General features: G+C 39.9%; 1 protein-coding gene across 3 annotated transcripts; it reads right to left on the bottom strand.

The window, feature by feature from the left end:
- Positions 1–1,248: 1,248 nt before the first annotated feature.
- Positions 1,249–18,551, bottom strand: LOC113026596 (neuroplastin-like). Of its 3 annotated transcripts, none has more exons than XM_026175554.1 (9): positions 17,904–18,551; positions 11,089–11,442; positions 9,590–9,758; positions 9,412–9,506; positions 8,560–8,681; positions 6,342–6,612; positions 4,584–4,605; positions 2,526–2,602; positions 1,249–2,239 (listed from the first exon to the last, which is right to left on the bottom strand). In XM_026175554.1, exons 1-8 carry the CDS (start codon positions 17,992–17,994, stop codon positions 2,542–2,544), a joined length of 1,185 nt encoding a protein of 394 aa, XP_026031339.1. In that variant the 5' UTR covers positions 17,995–18,551; the 3' UTR covers positions 1,249–2,239; positions 2,526–2,541. The 3 variants fall into 3 exon arrangements, with proteins under 3 accessions (XP_026031339.1, XP_026031340.1, XP_026031341.1); XM_026175555.1 differs by having other exon boundaries at positions 4,584–4,593; positions 17,904–18,494; XM_026175556.1 differs by lacking the exon at positions 11,089–11,442 and having other exon boundaries at positions 17,904–18,458.
- Positions 18,552–23,128: the final 4,577 nt, after the last annotated feature.

The following is a 23,128-nucleotide window of genomic DNA, read 5'->3' as shown; positions in this document are numbered from 1 at the left end:
ACATCACAGGAATTAGACCCAAACAATTAATAAAACAGTTAAAAAAGACACAAAAAAAAAAAGGTCAAAGAACAATAGTTTATTATTCTCTGGCTGGTAATAGTTTTTTAAAATATTCCTGAAAGTCCATCAGGGAAGAAACCGATGCTACCTTCCAGAAGGAATGACAAAATAGTGCCCGCCTTTGTTGGGCTGCAGCAGTTTCCCACATTTTGTGATGAAAGTGCTTCCCACTACAGCTCGAGGATAACACAGGAGAAAGAATATATGCTGTATTTATTTTAAATCTAGTGAGATATCATACTTCTTTTTTTTTTTTTAAAGCTTTACAAGATAAATTGATGTCTGTTTTTTTAAAGAAGAAAAAGAAGAAGACGGAGCAGCAGAGGACAGTGTTTAAGAGGAACAGTTTCAAGTCCAGATATGGACTGATGTGAAAGTAATCTTTTTTGGGATTACATAAATGTCTGTGACTGCTCTGTTATCTGTTATGTTTGCAGTTTTGTACTATGCAAAGTGTTGAATAAAGTTTAACAAAAAGAAAAGGCTTCAAAGACTAAGGATGTCTCATGTGACTCAGGTTAAATTTGCACATTGATTTTTTATACTAAGCAAAAAGAACTGGTATCTAATGTACAACAAGAACACAGATCAGTCTCAGTAAGTGAACTGAGATGTATGTATGCATGCATATTCCAATGATGTGCACTAAAATCATGAATGCAAAGCTTTTAATGGCTGACTTGACATGTAGGTTTGCCTGTTTCACTACCTGACAACTTATAAAAAGCTCCCTCAACAGTGGCAGAACTACAAAGTCAAAGTATTTGACATTGCACCATAAAACAGAACTCTAAACATCGAGCCCTCTGAATATTTGAATCTGCTGTTTAAAACTCATTTCCCTTCCTTCATTTCAAGACGTGACCTCAGTGGCATCCTCCATTAATCCTAAAAAGAAAGGCAGCTTCATCCCTCGGCTGTCACTCAAAGTCCTTTCACCGTGTACTACTTTCTGTCTTTTCATATCTAATCTGATCCTTGATTTTCACAGCGTAAGACTTAAACGTACCCCCGAACACTTTCCTCACGGTTTGCAGGTCTTTATTGCTCTGATGTTCATCACTACATTCCCCATTTCGACCTCCTGAAATCTCACTAGATGGAGCTGTTCTCCACTTTTGAGAGTCCATGTGACTAAGAGTACAACTCTGTGTTTTGCAAAGAAACTGATTTGCCAGACATGTCTGATTTTTTAAAGATATTTATTTTTAAAAATGACTCGGGATCTTGGAATTGCTTCACATGTGTCAGCTCGGACGCGGGCTTTCCTTTCTGCCCCACGTAAGCTGTCGAGAATTCATGCAGCTGTGTTGTGTGCCATCGACGCTCTACGGTGATCCTACTAGATTAAAGCTTTGTCACAGAGAAATCAAAAGCTGCAATGATTTGCCATATACTGATATGGATGATAATTGCATAGGATAATAGCCATGCTGTACAATACACATAATTATAAAATAATACGTTAGAATGATTAGTACAGATTTCCTAAAGTAGGCTTTTATACAGGTTTTTTTCATACTTTTCAACATTTAAGTGCATCATATAATATGGATAGTCTTTATATTAACGGTGATCTGATACATAGTTATTATGATTTAATACATACAGTACATACATACAGTAGATCTTAATCAAATTTAGAGGGACATTGCAAAGCCCTTAAATGTAATAGATACTGTCGGATAAAATGAACCAATGGTATGCAGCAGGATGATAAAACTGTACACATCTGTCATACCAGATTACGGTGGTATTTTCTTTTGCTGAGTGTCGTTTTTCCTCTAAAACACACAGTACAGATTATTAAAATGAAGCCACTCTCAGAGAAAAAACAAAATAAAACCAAAAAAAAGCCATTTCTGTAGCAAACAGAAGGTCAACGTCTTGCATGCATTATTTTTAGAAGTAGTAAAAATGTTAAATTAGTGGTTAAGAGCATGGGGAAAAATAATAAACGTCAACAACCGCATGCAGTCACAATGGTTATAATGTTAACAATTCTATAATGGTTTGGGTACCTCCTGACCTCACACCCTCACACAATAAAATCATAAGGCATGCCTCATTTAATTCCTCCACAACCATACTTTTAATGGCAGATGTGTCCTATAAACAACGGGTATGGAGTCCATTCTTGTTTACCTTCATATGGTCAATACATGTGTAATGAGACCTGCAGAAAAGAGAAGATTCAGCTTGTTAGCCCAGTGTAAATGCGATCTATTAGTATATATGAGTTATCCTGCGTGACAAAAGCATTCAGTTATTGTTTCGTATAGTCAACTTGTATTCTTGGAGGGTCTTTACCTTTTAATATAAAGCACCTTGAGGCAACTGTTGTTCTCATTTGGTTTTATGTAATTACACTTAATTAAATTAAATTAAATCAAATCAGTCATCTTGGGTTTGTGGCCACAGGTCTTTATTATCAGGGCTTCTCTTAATAATTTAATACTTACTCAGCAGACAGGCTGCTCAGTTTGTATTCCTCTGGCGGAGATTCTTGTCTTTGTGGTTGTTGGTCGAGTTAGTTTTCCTTTACAAAGAAGTAAAACACACAATCAGCTCTCATCTCAAACAAAGCGTATATGAGGTGTTATCAAGCAGTTCTGTGATCAAATCCCTAAAAAAACCTCCAAAAAAACCGCCTTGTGGTGTAAATGGCAAATCTCAAATTCAAGGTTATCTTCTCATGCACCTTTACAGTTTATTCAGCAAGGCTGCTGCTTTTTGTCTTAAAACACATGATTGGACACTTCAAATATCAAATATCAACCGGTCTGGGTGGTGACCCATCATTTTTCATGAAGCTACCTACGCTCACAATGACACAAGATGGCACTCTGGCACAAATCCTTCATAGGGGGAAAAATATAAATCAGCTCGCTTGATATTTGGTCTCTTGGCAAAAAATTTTTGGACATGATCAAGAAGCTGATCTTGAACAGAGATGAGCCTAATTTAAATAAACTTTTGAACACATGTCATACACAGAAACTAGTGATCTCAGTCCTAACAACTGTAAAATGATTGTTGTCGTGTATGAAATAAAAATAGCTAATGCTCCGCTTTCTGTTTCATGACATAAAATAAACGCTGCAGGCTGCTAATTAACCAATTTTAACATCTGCAAGCTTGTGGTAGAAATTTACCATCATTTTATTTATAGATGAAACTGACTGATGTTGACAGTTGACTGATGCCTTGATGATGGCTCAGGGTTATTAATGCAACCACTGATGAAAACATCTACTACTACTGTTTGCAGCCATAAACTGTATATCAAAGATGGACATAGCCAGAGGATTGTCATTTAGTCCTTTTGTCATGTCTAGTCTCTAAACCTTTAAGTCTATATAATGCTGGGATGTCAAACTAATTCTACACCGAGGGCCGAGTCTGGCCCAGTTATGTGGGCCAAATGAGTGAAACTCCAATTTCTGTCAGTCTAAAGACATTTAACTACACATTTAATCCCTGAGATATCTTAATATAATATAAAGAAGTACAATTTCAACAGCACATGTCAGTTTTTTACATTAGAAATGTAAAAGTACAGAAAAGTCTTGCAGATCACTTCTTAGCCTTTCCTATATATATTTTGCTGGGTCACTTCTGGCCCCCTAGCCTTATGTTTGACGCCCATGCTATAATGTATTTTATACTAAATGGGACAATAAGTTATAAAATTAACATCACATTTTCTTTAACACGACTTAAAACTAGTGAATGAGACCATAAACACACAAGGAAAATGTTTACTGAGGTATTAAGTCATGTAAGAAGCATATTAGTTTTTTCTTCTATAGACATTTTGTTTCCCCCTGCTGGCCATTAAAGAGAATGCAGGTATATAGCACTCTCGCATTAGATTAGTTTTTAGATCTGAGGCTACCTCCATCTTTTACATTCAGTCTTTGACTGCAGCAAGGACAAAACCAGACCCAGGACCAGTTATGTAAATATTTTTAAAACATTTTTAAACATAATTTTTTACCTGCTGAGAGTTTTTTCTGTTCTTTTTTTGTGTGCATTTCAGTGAGCTAAGTTTTTTCCTCTTAAAAAAGATACTAGGTAACTAAAATTTAGGTTACCAGGACACCTATCAATAGATTACTGAAGCCAGGAGGGGAAACAGGAAGAACAAAACTATGCCTTAAATCACACATCTGCCTAAAACTACGTTGTAGCGTGTTAAAAAAAACATTTAATAAACAATGCATACTGCTTCTCACTGCCAAACATGGGCGGATTAAGCAGGACTTTCCTAATCCAGACAACTTGTCAGTCACAGCAACAGTGGCCAAACTTGACCTTAAAATACCATCCGGTGATTTATCTGAAATACTAGGACATGATGCTCACCGTTATTTGTGACCCAGTTTTAGGAACTACTTCACAGTGAGCTCTACAGACTGTCTGGAGTAGATACATCATGATAATCTACAACAAAACACACATTACTTTACCAAGCTAAACAGAGATAAGGTGGTAAGAGGTGAAATGTTTATACTTACATTGGTCCAGCTAGATCATCATCTGTGGCAGCAAGAGGAAAATATGGAGAAATGAACACCAAAAAAAATAAAATAATCGCAAAGAAGCTGCACACGCTGATGAGGTGTTTTGCTTAAAGCTGACATTTAGTGCCCTAAAAATCTCTACGTCTGTGGTTTCCAAGTACAGACTGTTACCAAATAAAAACATAGCCTAGGTGAAGTAACACAGGAGCAAACTGTGTGTGTATGTGTGTGTATATATATATATATATATATATATGTATATATATATATATATATATATATATATATATATATATATATATATATATATATATATATATATATATATATATATATATATATATATATATATATATATATATATAAAAATGGCTGCGATGCAGAATGAAAAGTAGCTCATGAGAACACTCACAAAACACAGAGTGTAATTAAACATCACAATAAAATGCACGAGCAACTGAGAACAACAGGCAGAATTCAAACTGGGGAAAAAAAATACTGTAGTCATGCACAGACAAGCAGCGCTCACAAAGAACATCTGCTCACTCAAGGAGATTAGCGAGAAGCAGGTCCATGATTATCAGCCCTGCGGTGATAACTCAGCGCAGCATTTTCAAACAGTGACGAAACACTTCAAATTCCTTAGAGTGCTACATGCCATTTCTCTGCTGCGGTGATTATGTTTATGAGTGTGATGCAAAGACATGGCATAATCATTTCATCAAAACAAATAAAAACCTAAAATTTGGAACTGAAACGTTTAAAAGTGCTGATTATAATGTGCCGCAGACGGGAGGATGACGAGGCTGAATGCTTATTGAAATTCACGAGGCATGCAAAGTCTCTCACTTACCACAAACACAGTTTACGTTAGGCAATTTGGAAAAAGGGGAGGATGGGAGATATTAAAACAATCTTTTAAAATATATGCAACAAGCGGAGAGAAGAGAAACCAGGTCCGAGAGTTTCAAGTAAAACAATTCACGAAAGCAAGCAATCTGCATCCGTCTTGATTTGCTGCTTAAAGGCTGTACGGATTCTCGAGGGGACTATATCGCTCCCATATTCTGCAATCTATTCTGATAAAATAATAAACCGTACTGAGAAAACGTTCAAGTGCAATGACTGTAGGCGTTAGTGAATACCACCGACAGCTCTTAGGTGTCAGTCATTCCCTCGGTGCTACAGCTAATCAGCAGGTGACAACATCAAAATTCTGTTTGAGAGGAAAAGGTTGCCCAAATACCATTAATGCATAATATATGACGTAGCTAGACTCTCAAATGAAGTGCTCAGCGCTATCAGAAAATTGCAGGATGGCATACCCAGGTTTCACAGCTAAATTACGAGCATCATTGTTAAGTTTGCATTAGGGACATTGCATTGAGGACACTACAAGGTCCCTGGAAAGGTATTAATAATTGAAACCGCCCACCTCCTCAACACTGCAGTATCATATTTCTCATGAATATTAAAGGCATGATATTGTCCTGACAAGGTGCAACAGTGTCTGCGTTCTGGGTCAGCCTCGCTGCCTGAATTATTGAATGCGGGCACAGCGATGGGCACAGTGTCAGGCAACTCTGCCGGTGCACCTGGGGAAGAAATGCCTTCAAGCTCACACCAGAGCCTTTTCACATGACAGACCCATTAGGTATTTCATTTGTATGCTGAAGGCAGCTAATCTATCCCCAGTTATATTTAAACGATGGACTAATAAAACATTCCTAAGCATTATCAGCGGTGACTCACCGTCTTGTAAATCTTCTGGCTTCTTGCGCTTCTCATAAACAACGATGATGACGACCAGGATGATGATCTCAGCCAAAACCCCCAGGAGAGGCCATAAGGGGGCCAAGTGGCTGCGAACCCTCAGCACAGATTTCTCAGTAGTGTGGCCAATCATGTTGGTGGCGTTGCAGACGTACACCCCTGGATCTTCATCAATGTCCAGATTCAGAATGTGGAGCTCTGTGTAGTTGTCTTTGCTGACGATGTAGATGCGTGTTGAGTTTTCAAAGTCCTACGAAGAGGGAATGAAGAGAATCATCCTGGTGATTTGGCAGTGAGAGTTTTTTTTTTTTTTACATGGACAGTTTTTTGTGCCTTAGTTTAGATCATGGAGTATTATAAATTCACCAGACATGTTATTAGGTACACCTGTTCAGCTGCTTATTAACACAAAAGTCTAATAAGCCAATCACATTGCAGCAACTCAGTGCATTTAGGCTTGTAGACATGGTCAAAACGACCTGCTGAAGTTCAAATTGAGTATCAGAACAGAAAAGAAAGGTGATTTAAGCCACTTGCATTTCAGAACCTGCTGATTTACTGGGTTTTCCCACACAACCATCTCTGAATCATCTGAAAAGGATGAGCTGCAGTTGTCTGGGTGACAATGCAGTGTTGATGTCAGAGGTCAGAGAAGAATGCCCAGACTGCTTAGAGTTGATAAAAAGTAACTCAGATAACCACTTATTACAATCAAGGTATGCAAAAGAGCATCTCTGAACGCACAGCATGTCCAACCTTGAAGCAGATGGACGACAGCAGCAGAAGATCACGTGCTGCTTTTTGTCATCTAAGAACAGGAAACGGAGGCTCCAGTTCGCATGGGCTCACCAAAATTGGATGATAGAGGGTTGAAAAAATGTTGCTTGGTGTGATGAGACTAAATTTCTACCTGAATATTTGGATGGTAGGATTTGGCATAAACAACATTAAGGCTTGAGTCCATGCTGCCCTTTATCAACATTTCAGGCTGTTGTGGTGGTCTATGGTGTGGGGGATATTTTCTTGGCCCAGAGCATCACTGACTCACCACCCACCTACGTGAGTATTGTTGCCGATCCACACAGTGTATGCGTCTTCTGATGGCTCCTTACAGCAGGATAATATACCATGTTATAAAGCTAAGATATTTTCAAACTGGTTTCTTAAACATGTCAATGAGTACACTGTTTCTAAAATGACCTACACATTCACCAGATCTCAATCCAATGGAGCACCTTTGAGATGAGGATTATTTCAAGCACCTGGTTTTATCTATGCTATCACTGATGGGGACGACAAGGAGTACAGAGAACTGACCCAAGGCTTTGTAGACTGGTGCCAGCAGAACTACCTCCAGATCAACACTAGTTAAACCAAGGAGCTGGAGAGTAAAAACATCCATTTTTCTACTTCATTTTGGAGTTCAATAGCATCTTTTAAATAGATTTTTACCAATAAAACTTAGCTTTAACTACAGGGTGGGCTATTTATATGGATACACCGTAATAACATGGGAATGGTTGGTGATATTAAAGTCCTGTTTGTGGCACATTAGTATATGTGAGGGGGCAAACAGTTTGCTAACTGTAGCATTCCCATGTTATTACGGTGTATCCATATAAATGCCCCACCCTGTATATGAATGTAGTTATACTAAAGTAAAAATAAACTGAAAAGAGTATTTTCACTTTTATTTTGAAAGGTTAGCTATTGTTTTTTAATCAACTTTCTATGACCATGGGCTTTTTAAAAAAAACATAAAATCAGACTGAAAAACAACAGTCGTGCCTGAGTGTGATACTTTTCAGGTGAAACTGTTATACCGGTGGGTTTATATTTATTCTGGATACGTTTTCATTTTTCCATTTATTGTAGATCAATTAAAGAATCGATCTACAATATTTTCCATTTGTTGTTTCTGTTAATCGTAAATGTTCTTGTTGAGCTTTAATATTTAGAGTAAGTCAAACACATAAAATCCTTAGACTGCAGCTGTGGGATTTGGGGACCTCTTAACCTTAAGTGTTCTTAATGGTGACCTTCTGCTTAGGTAGCTAGTCTCAATTACTAACAGGAGATTTACTTTACCACTGAAACCAGTTGCTGTACATATGAGACTTAGAATCTTTTTAAAATCATAAAATCTAAACATCACAAATGATATCTAAGCAGTATCATTTAAATTCATATGACATACCTTGTCGTTCCTGCGCCAGGACCACACAGGGTGAGGATAACCCACAGACTTACAGTGGAGTATAGCGTGATCGCCCTCGTTCTTATTCTCACTACGTTTGTGGCCTACAATCTCAGGAGCAGCTAAAACACAAAACACATTTGAGAAATTAATTTTTTAAAAATAACAATAATAATATAATTTTTGTTATTTTTCCAAGTTGAAACTGATAGTAATGCTCTCACTGATCGCTGTATTGCATTTAACCACATTGCACATTTATGAAGTAATCTGAGTAAAAGCTAAAAAACAGTCACATGAGGTAAATCACGCACAGCAGTTTGTTTTTCTTTTTTAAGAATAAAGCACTGAAGCGCAAAGCAGGAGTCATTCCAATAGTCTTTTTACACTGCAGAGACGAACACTTGTGTGTATGAAAGTGAACTTCAAACATAAAGCATTACATTTAATCTAGCAAGAGTATTTGAGCCAATGTAACCATAAACTGTGTGCATTACTCAGTATATTATAAAACGGACTGCAATAATAGAAATGCCCCATATAATATCAAGAAAACTGCCCCTGAAATCCAATTTACCTCCATTGCAATGCAACAGCAGAAAAGGCTGACCAGATTTTACATAATCCCTTTCCATCAGACAAACAAGACACCATCTGCTGCCACTGAGCCGGGCACTGGCTTGATGGAGGTGTCAAGGGCACCGGCTGCCCCTGAGCAGCCAGCAGAGCCGTTTGAGATCACAGGTCCTCACATGACAGCGATACAAGTGCTCAAGGCCATTTTTATTGGTGGCATCTCTAATGTGGCCTCAAAATTGCAAAGACGGCTTTAGCTCGCCAGTCAACACCTACATTTAACTTCGATGGTGGCGTTGGCCGAAGGAGTCGTGCTGAAGTTGTAGACACACATGTACACTCCAGCGTCATCTGCTCTTGGTCTTTTCAGCCTGCGGAGCAGAAATACATCTCACGTGAACGCACGCCAGGCTGCTAAACACCTCTTCCTCTCAGACTCGTGAAAAAAGCTGACCTGTACTCAGTGTTCTTGCTTGAGTCACGCGTTTCTGGGATCTCCTCGCCGTTCTTCATCCAGAAGCTTTCCTGGACGGTGCTGTGGGGGCTGGTCAGGTTGCACTGCAGTGTGAGGCTTTCTCCTTCCACTGGAAGCGTGACGTGTTCAGAGGCAGCAATGGACGGCTCTGCAAGAGAAGCGTAGCTCAGCCACAGCAGAAGTAGTGGGTGAAGGCGCGCTGGAAGATGTAGAGTTCAGACACTACAGACGACTAGTCGTTTTTCAATAATGCTCAGGAATAGTTTAAAGTGGGAGGAATTATTCTGGGCATCCCAGCCTGCTGAAGTAAAGGTCCATTCACTTTCTGGGTAGCTGGACATGAAATACACCCATTCGAGCAACTACATTACCAAATATAACTTTACAGAACAAAATGTAGCTTTTGGATTACAGGCTAGCTTTGGAGAAGCACTTGGTTTAATTATAGCAGCTGGATGTGTTTTGTGTGAGGCATGATGATAAGTATACATCTGTTACAATGCAGGTGGATAAAAACAGGTTTCACATTACAGTGACTCCAGAACATTTTTTATGAAGCACACTAATGTTATTTATACCAATTCTTTGGACTTACCACAACTTATTTAGCTTCATGAAAATATCCCTCCACTTAATTTAGAGATTAGATTTATTACCTTAAAATGAACCTCTTACAACAATTAAAATCTGCCTCCTCGTTTGCATCCCGTAGAAATGTAACCTGCCGAAGCTGCTCGCTTCAGTTGGCTTTTAAACAATGAAGATCTTAATTGGAGAGTTAGTATTCTGCTTAATCCTGATCATCTATGTCTTGTTTGCACAGTTAGACACCAGTGAAGCTCTTAATCTTTAGTCATGGCCTAAAACACCGTCTGCAACAAAGCACCTGCAGGTTTGTGCTGGCAGGTACTCAGCCCCCCTCCCAAAAAAAAAAGAAAAAAAAACTGTATGGAGATTTGGCCCCCATTTTGTCCTTTTATAAGGCTGAAGAAGATACACGTCTCTAGAAAAAGCACTGTGATTCTGGTGAGCAAACAAGAAACTACTGTTAGCGCTAATATGAGTCAGAAATGAGACGTGCTATCACTCTCCAAATAAAACATGGCTGTGATGAAGGTGATACCAAATGCCAAATACCAAGCAGGTTACAACAATGAGAGAAAAACCACAATTATAATGAATAATTCTGGGAAATTAGAAGAAAAGAGGAGAAAAGGGAGGAAAAGAAGGAAAAAACTGGGCTCTGTGAGCTCTATTTAAAGTAAGAGTTGAAATGTGCGATGAGCATTAAAAGAATACTACTCAGCTCTGCTTACTAAAGATAACAAGAAGATGAGAGGATGGTGTTTTTTCCTCATTTCTCAGGTCTGTGGGGGAGGGTGGCACCTACTTAGGAAGCTACTGCTCCTCTGGAGAGGTATGATGGAGGCTGAATCACACAGGAACTGGGGGAGGATTGCTCTACACTGACCACTCACTCTGCAGCACTGTTATAGTGGCCTGAGCACGGATCCAGGTGGTGGCTGGATTTTGGTGGAGGTCATTACGCCGTGGGTCATTGCTGGCTCTGCACTCGTATGTCCCAGAATCGTCTAGTGTGAGATGCGATACCCCCAACACGCTCACAGCATTGATGCCGTAGGCGGTGCTGATGGACACCCGCCGCTTCCGGGCACCATCCCACAGCTGCCTGAAAGAGTCGGCTCGGTTGATCTCAGAGTACCACCACTGGATTTCGGGGGTGGGGTTACCTACCACGTCACAGTACAGCTCAAAGGTGTCACCTGTGAGCTTAGTCTCAGAAAGAGGTGATTTCACAAAGCCCGCCGGTGCTGGTGGTGGTCGTTTACGGGGGCAGCGTGTCCAGAGGCAAAACAAAAGAGGAGAAACAGGTGCAGGTGAGAAAGTAACAGGTTAAATTAAAACAGGAGCCAGACAAAGGACATGACCAAATGAAAAGAACAGCAACAAATGCAAAATAATGAACAGAACAGACAAATTATGTTAAAATTAGAAATAAATAAATGAATAAATGACAGCTGCTTAACTCCCCAATTAATCTAATCATTTCCTGGTTTATAAAATGTCTAGCCATGTTGATAAATTCAGATTAAAGTTGCAAATATCATCATTTCCCTTCATTAATTAATCTGGCACTCATTAGTTTTTCCCAATTGAAAAGGGACTTGTTATCAGAGGATCCTTGAAGCTAGTCTCACCACTTGTAGCCACCTCAAGGCACAACTTTAATTTCAGTAGTCCCAGGGATGAATAAGGACACCAGTCAAATCTGACTAAAGAAAGGTTCCTGGTTTGTAAGTAATTCTTCTACTACCAACTTTGCTGTTACACAATCACCCCACAGATTTCAGTTAAGCATTATTTTTTATCCACAGTGCGTTCTGAATCTAAATCAAAGAAGAAAGAGATTGAGATTTTGGGTTCATCCTATTCTAACTAGGAAACAACATCAGGAAGTTGGTTTGATCAAGAAGTTGAATCTGTATTACCGTCTCTTTTGCACATATTTCAACAAATCGGTGAAAAATCGAGTTTTTAGTCCAAAAAATAAATGCTGAAAATTTCTCCTGCAAAATTTAGCGGTTGGTGTGAACCGCTACAAAAAACATTTTTGCACAAATCTTACACCAAATTTAAAATAATCCTTTTATACATCTCATCTTGGGTCTGTCAGCTCAAGACGTTTTAAATCCTCTCACCTTAAGCCAACTTCACCATGTTCACAACAAGCACCCACTGTATATATACAGTATATATTACACAAAATATGAAAAAACAAATCAGATGCGACCATTCGCTCTCAACCAGAGCCCAGCGCAATGTGATGGCGTCTGATGCAAAGTCACAAATCAGTTCATTGACAAACAGTTTCACCTCTGATGAGCCATCAGTCATCACACTGACAATTTTTGCTCTGGGAAAAAGAGACAACCCCAGATCTGTCTAAACTATTATTGCTGCTATTCCTGGGAAGCTTTAATTCAGTTCTTCTGGGACGGCCCTGCGAGGCTGCTCTCACTTGGTTCTGTGCAATTAATGGCATCATATAAAACTGCGCCTGGCTCGCACAGCGCTCACATCAAGAAGTCCTCCACACGACCTTGTCATTTTCTTGGCTGTATAATAAAAATATCTCAGTGCTCAGAAAATCGTGTTTATGTAATTACTGAATAACAAGGACACTGATACAACAAGCTGCTTATAATTTGACTGGATTGAAATGTCTCCCTTTTAAATGTAAATGCTTTTAATCATGGAGGTGGAAGTTATATGCACGCTCTATAGGCTCTGCAGAGAGACAAGAGATTTATAGAAGCCTCAGCTCTGGGTCTCTGGGGAGTGTGTGGGCACATGGTGATAGACCCCCTGCGTTTCCATAGAAGCACTCTACGGCAACAAAGTAGGAAGAAGAGACAGCCAACCAGATGAGACAGACCATCACCTGGTTTCTGTGTCAAGCTGCTGACATCACAAGACTCTGCTGCACAGCCTGCAACGGGCTCCTGAAGACCAGACCATATACAGTGTGCACATAAAGATTCCTTCATACATGCAAACCAGCAAATAACATGACTGAAACCTAAAGCCAGCCCCTCAGCTCTTATCGCAGAAATGCTGAGAGACAGACCCTGTCAACTCCGACAGAGTAGACATGTTAAAAGTGCTGAGCCAGTAGCCACGTCTTCGCACACCACTGTACAGCACATGTCCGAATGACGCCACTCGCGTCAAGAGGATTTCGGTTTAGTTTTGTGTGCGTCTAATGTGTGGGATGTTTTTTTTCCATTAGTGAATAATAAGCTAGCTTAATATCTTAAATTAAACATGATGTCCACAGATAAAGTTCTCACACAGCACTTCAAAGTTTGAATGCAACTTAAGGTCACATTCCTGGTGCAACTCAGCGAGAACGTTCATGACTGACGCGGGCCCGGGATTTCGAGGGGTGGAAAACTATGCTACTCCAGCTGGATTTCAAAATGTGCTTCTTTTCACATGAGCTGGGCGAGGACAGCTCACCAAACTGTGGAGAATTGTAATGTTTGTCCTTTTCATTAAGGCCTAAATTAACTACACAGTCCCTATTTGAGCCACAAATCAAAGCTCCTTCTGTTAGCAATGAATCTGTTTTTACTCACAGTGAGATGTGTTTCCTGTACTGCTGTCACAAAGACTGAGGTTCACTTTTATTTTTTCACCTCCTTTATCCCCTCCAATTAATTTTTTCTTTAATTTGTTACTTTCCACAGTTACTGCGCTTGTTGCTGCTGCGCTATTTCCATCGCTTAGGGAACGCCACCGATGAATGCCAGGGAAAATAAAATTGCTATCGTCTTCTCATTTTTTAGTGATTTTCCTGAGAGATTTTGTATCTGGTGCAAGACAGAATTACATCATAAACCTTTGATGATGGGAGGCAACCAATCTAAAAACAAATGGTGCTAAACTCAACAGCCATAACATTGTGCAAAGAACATTTAGTTCATATTGACATGTTAAAGGAAATAATTTGCCTATTTCACACTTAAACGTATAAAAACCCAATGCAACATTGTAAAATTGTACTTGTTGTAGCAAATCACATCACATTTATTATCAAGAGATCTATTCATATACGCTATATCAGCGTGACAGTCCAAAAATCTGTTATTGCCATCTAACGTTTTCATTGTCTGTGTTCCCAATTTGCTTCTAAATTCTTTCTGAATTTTAATGTGCATAAAGCACCTGTGTGTGTGTGTCTTTTGTTCTCTCAATGAAATAATTGTTTGGTCTTTAGATGTTGTGTTTATATGCTTTTTCTGGTAAGATCTGTGCATTATTGGTCCTTGTATTTTTTATATTTTTGCACTTTTTCACTTTTTGACTCGTGTTTTTTTTGTTGTTGTTGCTGTTATTTTTAAAACCTTTAGCCTTTCAGTTTGGTTTCAGTTCAAGTTCAGGTGTTTATTTTTATTCTTTGCAGCAGTTTTAGTTTCCTCTGTTTTTCCCCATCTGTTCCTCTTTCTTGTCTTTCTACTAGCGTCTGTTCCACTGTTTGTTATTCTTGTTAGCCGCTGCATTTACCCTTTGTCTTCTGAACTGTTCCCTCTTTTGCTTTGAAGGTTACCTTTCTGCCGTTCCTCACTCTAGTTTTACTTTCAGCTTGCAATAAACTGTGTTGATTAGGTTAAGCTGTGTCTCGTTCCTCACCTGTTTCCACCTGCCCATCAGTCCAGTATATAAATAGTCCTAACTTTCTTTTGTCCTTTATCAGAGTGTTTGTTCCTGTCCAGATCCACACTATGACACTGTGTGCCAATTTCAGTTTTATTATTCAAACTGCAAATCCAAGAGCACAAACTGACAGCAGACGACCTCGAATCGTCTGACGAATCCAATTTAAATGTATCTAAAATGAAGAAATTCTGGCCACAGTCCCAGTTTATGTTCCAACACATACTGAAGAAAACAGCAATTACATACATTCACATGCTGGACGGCATTAACTGCACAGTGAAAATGGTTCTAATATATATGTCTTAAATGTTTTGATATAGTTTAATAAACATTTCGAAGCACTGAAATGCAACATAAGGGAGCTGATGTGTTATAGTAACAATAATTATACTTACATGCAATCAGATTAAACTGAATTTGACAACTGTGTTGTTCAAGCATGTTAATGTTTTATATGCATCGTGGGGCTTCAGAAAACGGCACTACTTCTCTTACATTTCCCTGTAGGGATTGCCTTTGATGTTAGATATAGCAGAAATGCACATTAGAGATGAAACAATGCATCCATCCAATAATTATCAGAAAAAAAGAATAAATGTGGGCAATTGTGGTTAGTCGTGATCAGTAATGGTTTCTGTCATTTACCAGTCAAAAATACAAACCGTTCACTGGTTCCAACCTTTTAATTGCAGGATTTAGCTTTTTTCTCTCTCCTGTGTGCTCCTCAGCTGCTCGGGGTTTAAATTTTCATGAGAAACATGTCAGCATCGTCTTATGTTTCGGAAAACTGTGATGAGATTTGTTCCCCGCTTTTTCCCTTCTTCGTCCATATGTTGACCAAATAATCTTTTAGCCAAGTGAGAGTAATAATCAATGGATTGCTGGGCAATGAAAACAACTGATATTTAATATCCCCGGCAATTATCGTGCTTTATATGCTTTTGTTAATTTGCTCTATTATAATACAATACATTGTTACATCTTTTAGTTTTACATGTTTAAATCTTTTCCTTAAACACAATCATTTTCAGTCTCTGGAAACATCTACAAATGTAATGCAAATTATTTGTAATTTGGCCAATTCATCAGGTACTGAAACAATAAAATCTACAACTCAAACTGAAATAGCTCACAAAATATCATTTTTTAGCTTCTGAAAATAAAACATTACTTTGTTTTTCAGACTGTTTAAACAGTCTGTTATGTTAACTTCACTTTAGACTCATACGTCCACAGAGAGTAGGGCTGGGAATCACAAGATACGATCTTGATACATTGGGAAAAGAATCATTTATTTCATCTGTGCACTGTTGTGTTACAGATTACTATTGCATTAAATACCAATTCAATTAACTGGCAGTCTGATTTTTCCCCCATGTGAGTCAGTTTCTTCTCCTTCTTCACTTCATTTAAAACATTAGCTCAAAGAGAAATGAAGAAGTGAGTCTGGTAAATCAAACTGGATTGATATCTATTTAGAGCAGGGGTGTCGAACTCCAGGCCTCGGTGTCCTGCAGGGTTTAGATAACACCCTGGGTCAACACATCTGAATCAAATGATCAGTTCATTACCAGGCTTCTGGAGAACTTTAGGACATGTTGAGGAGGTCATTTAGCCATTTAAATCAGCTTTGTTGGATCAAGGACACATCTAAAACCTGCAGGACACCGACCCTCGAGGCCTGGAGTTCGACACCTGTGATTTAGAGCATCTGTATGTTGTGAAAAAACATTGATATTTGGTGTCAGAGGGGGGATAACGCATCTCGACAGGAAGCAACATGATATACTGTTGTATTAATCTTTTGAGATATAGCTTCACATATAAGCAGCCAAATGGATTCTGGGACGTGACTGGCAGCAGTGTTTGCTAATATTCTGAAGAAAGGAAGAAGAAAAAAGAAGAAGAGAGAAAACTACAATATTTGAAAGGCAATAAAGAAGATTGATCTCTACCTCCTCCTGTCGGATGTAAAGCCAGTATTTCTAATCAGAAGTCTGAGCTTTGTCAGCTCTGATTGGAGAAGAGATGTTGTGAGTGGGCGCACAGTATAGGAGGAGATGTGTAATGCAATCCTACACATGGACCACTCCGGGGAAGGCCGGAGCTCAATCCATTCTCACTCGTCCGCACACAGAGCTCGCAAAGGAATGCAAGAAGCACTGCACGCTTACAGTATACACAAACAGATAGTGGACTGAGAGGGGGGTTACACAGCCCTAATCAGTTTGGGGGGGGGATGAGGTTTACGAGCTGAGGGTGAATTGGGCAAGTGGAGCTGCGCTGGGAAATCAATGCCATTCTGCAGTGCAGCACGTCTCAGCAAAGAGTTAACAGATTCACTGTTGCAAGAGGACATTAAAGCCATAGTTCCCAGTGCAGCATCTCTGCTCTAAAAATAGGAACATGCAGCAAAATGGACTGATGCTATTTACAGAGCTGCGCTTCTAAGGTCCTACATAATTACATGGGCCTATGTTACAAGGACCTGCACTGATGCATACAATTATTTCACTCTGTAGCAGAGGATTTTATTTTTCTGAATTCCTGATCCCTATCCTGCCATTTCTGAGCAGACCCACGCGTGACAGCATGTTGACTGGACATGTGAGAGAGTGTTTGTGTGCTGGCATCACAGGTTTTAAACTTCAGTGTGGCACGATCCTACCCGTGGACAGAACTTGTCCTTGCTGCCTGAACCGCTCATGTATCGGCTCAGTATTCAGCTCCACACTTCAAAGGACATTTTAGGGACACTGCACAGGCCTCCTTATGGCTCACTACAGCAGTACAGATTGTAGCCCATTAATGATTTATTAACCCTTCTTTTCTAACGCTGGGCCAACAAGACGCCAATCGATCCGCTCTGGTGTGTGTTTCTGTCAGAAACAGAGGATTATCTAATGAGGCTGGAGGAATCTTGCAGTAATTCATTTAAAGTAACATTTTTTTTAATGCATCAAAGTCAGCCAATGCCAGTGCCTCCCTTAAAACCGCATTCTCACCATGATGTGTAACACGCTGCGTTTTTCTATAGGGAGAGCTTTCCTACCGTTCTGAGATGAGACGGACTGCAGCATCAGAGCTCCAAATATCGCCACCGAGAAGATCATGACTGCAGCTCTGCGTTTGCCAGGTATCATCTTCGGAGACGGTGGACGGAAAATGCCGGTAGGAGAGCGCTAAGGTGACCTGCGCCGGTTATGATGGAGCGGGCTGGTTCGCCGAGGCTCGCACCTCCAGATACTCCCCAGTCGTGTCACGTACTGAGTCAAGCGTCGCTAGGTAGACGAGCGTGAGCCCACAGAGGTGCAGCTGGCTACCTGTGCCGCTCTGCTGACAACCCGGTGCAGATACCGAACCACCTTTTTTTCCTTTTTTTTTTTTTCTTAACCACCCGTTACATCTTTAATCCCGCGAGATCTTGGAGGAGCGCAGAGACAAGACGGTGCGTCCAATGGCAAAAGTGAAGCACAAATCGATTTTTGTTGAAATAAGATAATAACCATGGTCTTTATATGTATACTGCTAGACCTGTTTTGTACGAAGCCCCTTAAGAATTAGAATATAGTTGCGATTGTTTCTTTCTTGTAGTCAAATTAAGCCGTTGTCGCCTACAGTGTCTGCAAACCAATCAGAAGCGAGTGTTTCTTTGACACTTCATCCTTCAGTAGCTACTCGCTGAGCAGCCGTGTCCTGTGTCAAGCAGGTTCTCACTCGGGCTGACTAAGCCTTGAACCCAACAGCACCTGTGGCTTTACGCAAACTTTTAATCCAATTTCTCTTTGAGCAAATATAGGTTAATGGCAGGCTGACACCTACAGCACAGAAGCACAAGTCACTTGGTCTTCTACATCATGAATGTGGGGCAAAGAGTATGGTGTCTTTTGCCTGCAGAACTGCGTTAATTGTGCTATGGGTTCAATGAGGTGCTGGAAACATTATTTTTGATCCACGCTGACATGACAGCATCACACAGTTGCTGCAGATTTATCACCTGTACATCCATGATGCCAATGTTCCGTAGCACTACACCTCAAAGGTGCTCTGTTGGATTGAGATCTTGTGACTGTGGACGCCATGTGAGTACAGTTAACTCATTTTCACGTTCAAGAAACCAGTTCAAGGGGATCTGAGCTTCGTGACATGGTGTGTTATCCTACTGGAAGCATCCATTAGAAAATGAGTATTCTGTGGTTTTAAAGGGATGGACAAAGGGATGCAAATACGTCACTTTACCACCAGCAACCGCCTGAACAACTGATACAAGTCAAGAAGAATGAATGCATTTATGTTGTTAACACTCAATTCTGTCTCTACCAGACCAGGCATTATTGTAGTATCAGTTTCCTGTTTTCAGCTGAGAGGAGTGGCATTTGGTGTGGTCCTCTGCTGTTGTAGTCCATCTTCCTTCTCCGTTCTGATGCTCAGTTTGAACTCCAGCAGGTTGTCCTGATCGTGCCTAGATGCACTGAGATGCTGCCATTTGATTGGCTGATCACATATTTGCATTAATGTGAGATTGAACCAGTGTATTGAACAACGTATTAACCAAGAGTTTGTACTCATATCACCATACTTGCATCGTTTGCATAATTATATGTAAGTGAAAAAAAGCATCTACATATCAAATAAAAAGAAACAATTCAATTCAGCTTTATTTATATCGCAACCAATGACAACAACTGTTGCCAACACTCTATATTGTAAATTAAAGATTTGTTTCACCACTTCTTCAGTCAGTAATTAAATTCCTGTATTAATAAAAGAGAAAAGTAAAACCTTAGAGTTATTTCAGCAGCTTTTCTTTGTGATAATCACCTTTGGTATTCATGAGGTATGCCTGTTTAGATCAGTACATTTCTTTTTGAATTCATATCTGTCATTTTGCCTTCATCGGCATTTCAGTGTGGGATGAGGGGACAGGAAAAACGGTGCACAGTCCCACATAAAGTGGGTCATCTGGACTCCCAGATATCACAGATGGATAACAGATTTAAAAACCTGAATATATAGGTCAAGAAATACAAGGAATGCACTAGCACAATAATCAGTTTATATCCAGGTTTTCTCAGCCTGCTGTATAAAACTGCTGAGCTGGTTCAGTTGGTTCTGACTTTTAAAAAATGGACGATTTCTCACAGTGACTTTAAAACAGGGTTCGTTGTTGGGGCATAAGTGGCAGGATCATCAGTCAGAAAGCCTGAGTATGAAAATAGTGTGACTCATTTTGGCCAGTAAGTGAAGAGATGACCCAAAAGCAGCATGCAAAGGTAGGCAAAATACAAAACCCAGATAACAGAAAGTTCACAGGAACAGCAGCAAATATACAGGAGGGAAAGTAAACAGACAAAAGTGAGGGCAAAGGCAGGTGTTTACATAAACACATAGGCACGGACAACTATCCTTAGACTACACTGATTAACGCGAACACCTAAAAAACAACTATAAATTCAAAACAAGAACCAAAACTTATGCAACCCTGGAACCTGTAAGACTGCAACAGTACAATTTGTCAGTCAACTGAGCTGAATACACAGCACTCTCCACCATCACCATCAAAATACCAAAACAGAAGACATCTGTTAAAATAATAATGTTCCATTCCTCCAGTAAAGTTTCAGACGTCTGGAGAATCACTGCAGAGAGACAGTGATGCTGTTCTGGTGGTCCAACACTTTGCTTAAGCTGTTTTCAAGCATGCACTGAAACGCTGAATATTAATAGACATCCCTAAACAGAGGTGCATGTGAGAATGTAATAATTGTAATATATATTGGACAGGACATCTGGAGTGTTACCTTACCCCATCAGACGTTAGTATAATACACTAAACACGATACTGTTTCTCATTTTCTTTCATCCTTATAACATGATGTAATCAGTTGTTTGGACTCTTGTTATTATTTACTATGCAATAAGAACACTTCCTATCAGCCAAGACTAGCAGGAAAATCTAATGTTAATCAGTATAATGTCATTTTGAGTTGAAACTGTATTTTCAGAAATTACTCTTTTGCAAAAGAAAGTTACTACTTGCCTCGAGTGATTCTTCTCTTTTCTTTTTATTAAAAAAGGCAAATTTGTGCTCGTTCATCATCATAACTACCGGTATTCCCACATTCAGTGCCCGACACGCTTATGGGTGTATTTAACCACTATTTTTGTTATGCATTATAAAAGTCCGCTTTCATTCACGGTGAATGCGGGGGTGGCGCTGACAATGTCAGTATTTTTTGGGGAAGCCGCAGAAGATAAGAAGTATGCAGTAAAAAAGATGATCCACTGTTTCTTTTTTTTTTTTTTTTTTTTTTTTTTTTTTATTATAGATGTTTTAAGGCTATGAAACCCCTCACTACACACTAGAGATGGACCGATCCGATATTACGTATCGGTATCGGTCCGATACTGACCTAAATTACTGGATCGGATATCGGAGAGAAATAAAAAATGTAATCGATCCATTAAATATCAAAAAAGCACCTCACAAAACTTGCGACATTGCATAACTCGGCTTATAACCGTAGCACGTTGGATCAGTGTGGTCACGTGATAGAGCGGCTGTGGTGTGCGATACCTTTTTTTTTTTTTTTTTTTTTTTTTTTATATATATGTATCAACACCTGTTGCAGACAAGCGCACACACAAGCAAAGAGAGTCACAAATACAGGTTTAATCACAACAACGGGGGATAATAAGGTCACAAGATGACATTTCAAACTGATGCATGACGCAAGTCATCCTAACGACTGTATAACGAGCTCGATGTTGTTTAAAAGCCTGATAAATAAACGGTTTATTTATTTGTATGTCGACTGTGGCAAAGAGGTTGCTCTCATCTGAGGCAGAACTAAGCAGCCAGCCAACAGCTGTTTGTTATAGGTCAGATATTCACGAATAACTAGGCATGCGTATGGAAAATCTGTGTGCAAGTGAACAACATAGCATTGAGGCAAACCAATTACAGCACGTTTTCAGCTGAAGTTTGGATGGAAAAAGTGAAGGTGAAAACTGCATATGTCTCTGTGTCAACTAAAGAGGCTAATAAATACAAGCATGTAAAAAAAAAGAGAAGAAGCTTGGACTGAAAGTGTGAGAATATTTCCACTCCATCAAAGTCTGTACTGCAGATAGTTACCCCTTGAAAATAGCTGTCCAAACATGTATAATGTAATTAAAAGTATTTATAAAAACAACTTTGCGGTTATTTGTTGTCATTTAATCATCACAGAGTTATGTTGGCTCATACGCCACAGAACCAGACAACCCTTTTTTTTTTTTTTTTTTTTTTTTTTTGGCCTGTCCCGTTTGGCTCTTTTGCCATCAGAATTGTTGTCTAAAGGCAAAGAAAGATGCCCAACGGATTTACTTTACCAAACTGACCATCCCAGCCTTGCCGTAATGGTCCATTTGATTCACCTTTTATTGTTTATTTTATTTTCACTTACTGAATACGGGACAGACTTGACTGGGGGAAAGAAGGGGAGAAAGAAAGAGGGAAAGAGAAACAGCTGAGAAGAGGGACAGGGGAGAAGGGCAAAAGACAAAAACCAACAGAACGGGCAGAGAAAAAAAAATGCATATATCAATCACCTGGATCACCTGCTGAGAAAGAAAAAAGAAAGCAAGCAGAAGAGAACAAGAGTAATAGAATAAACAACATCACAATGATATATGGGAATATGACAGTAAATACTAAATGTTAAACATTATTGTGCAGCACATAAGATCAACAGAACACAGTGTGCTTTGAGGTAGGAGCCAAAAAGGGTGTAGTTTGTGGGTGTGATCACCCGTGTGTACACCTGTGAGCATGGACGCGCTTGTTTTTTGTTTTTTAAAAGGTTCCTTCATGTAATAATCTGCTAGAGGGTGTGGGGGGGCCACAGCCCCGTCCTCCAGGGCGTGAAGCAGGTGTGGAGGAGATCAAAACTCCAGACATCCAGAGGCCCCCAGAACACAAGAGACCAAGGAAGACCAACAGAGGGGCAGCTGCGCCACTGTCCCGGAAAGAGCTGAGGAGAGTCCCAGATGAGGGCTCACTCAGCAGCCGCGGAGCAGAAGCCAGGGGGAGTTGCAGTGACGCGCCCGTGAGCTCCGCCGGCAGCCAGCTGCGCCTGAGTGACCGAGCCCCAGGCCGAGAGGCCGGGGGCACCCCACCTCCGAAGTGGCCCGAGCGAGCCCCAGGCTCCAGGCCCCGATAAGCGGCCGCCAAGGAGTGAGCCGGTGTGTACCTGGACGCCCATCCCCGGACACAAAGAACCACCAACGCACCGA

This window comes from Astatotilapia calliptera, chromosome 7 (assembly GCF_900246225.1).
Source record: "Astatotilapia calliptera chromosome 7, fAstCal1.2, whole genome shotgun sequence".
NCBI lineage: Eukaryota > Metazoa > Chordata > Actinopteri > Cichliformes > Cichlidae > Astatotilapia > Astatotilapia calliptera.
Note: the sequence above shows the minus strand (reverse complement) of the source record. Positions and strands in the feature narration are given on the sequence as shown.

Excerpts from the sequence above, each read along its gene's own strand:
- LOC113026596 (XM_026175554.1), bottom strand. The coding sequence starts at position 17,994 with ATGATACCTGGCAAACGCAGAGCTGCAGTCATGATCTTCTCGGTGGCG. Across the intron at positions 8,682-9,411 it reads CGCCACCATCGAAGTTAAAT|CTGCTCCTGAGATTGTAGGC; the intron begins GTAGGTGTTGAC and ends TTTGTGTTTTAG. Across the intron at positions 6,613-8,559 it reads CCTGGCGCAGGAACGACAAG|GACTTTGAAAACTCAACACG; the intron begins GTATGTCATATG and ends CCCTCTTCGTAG.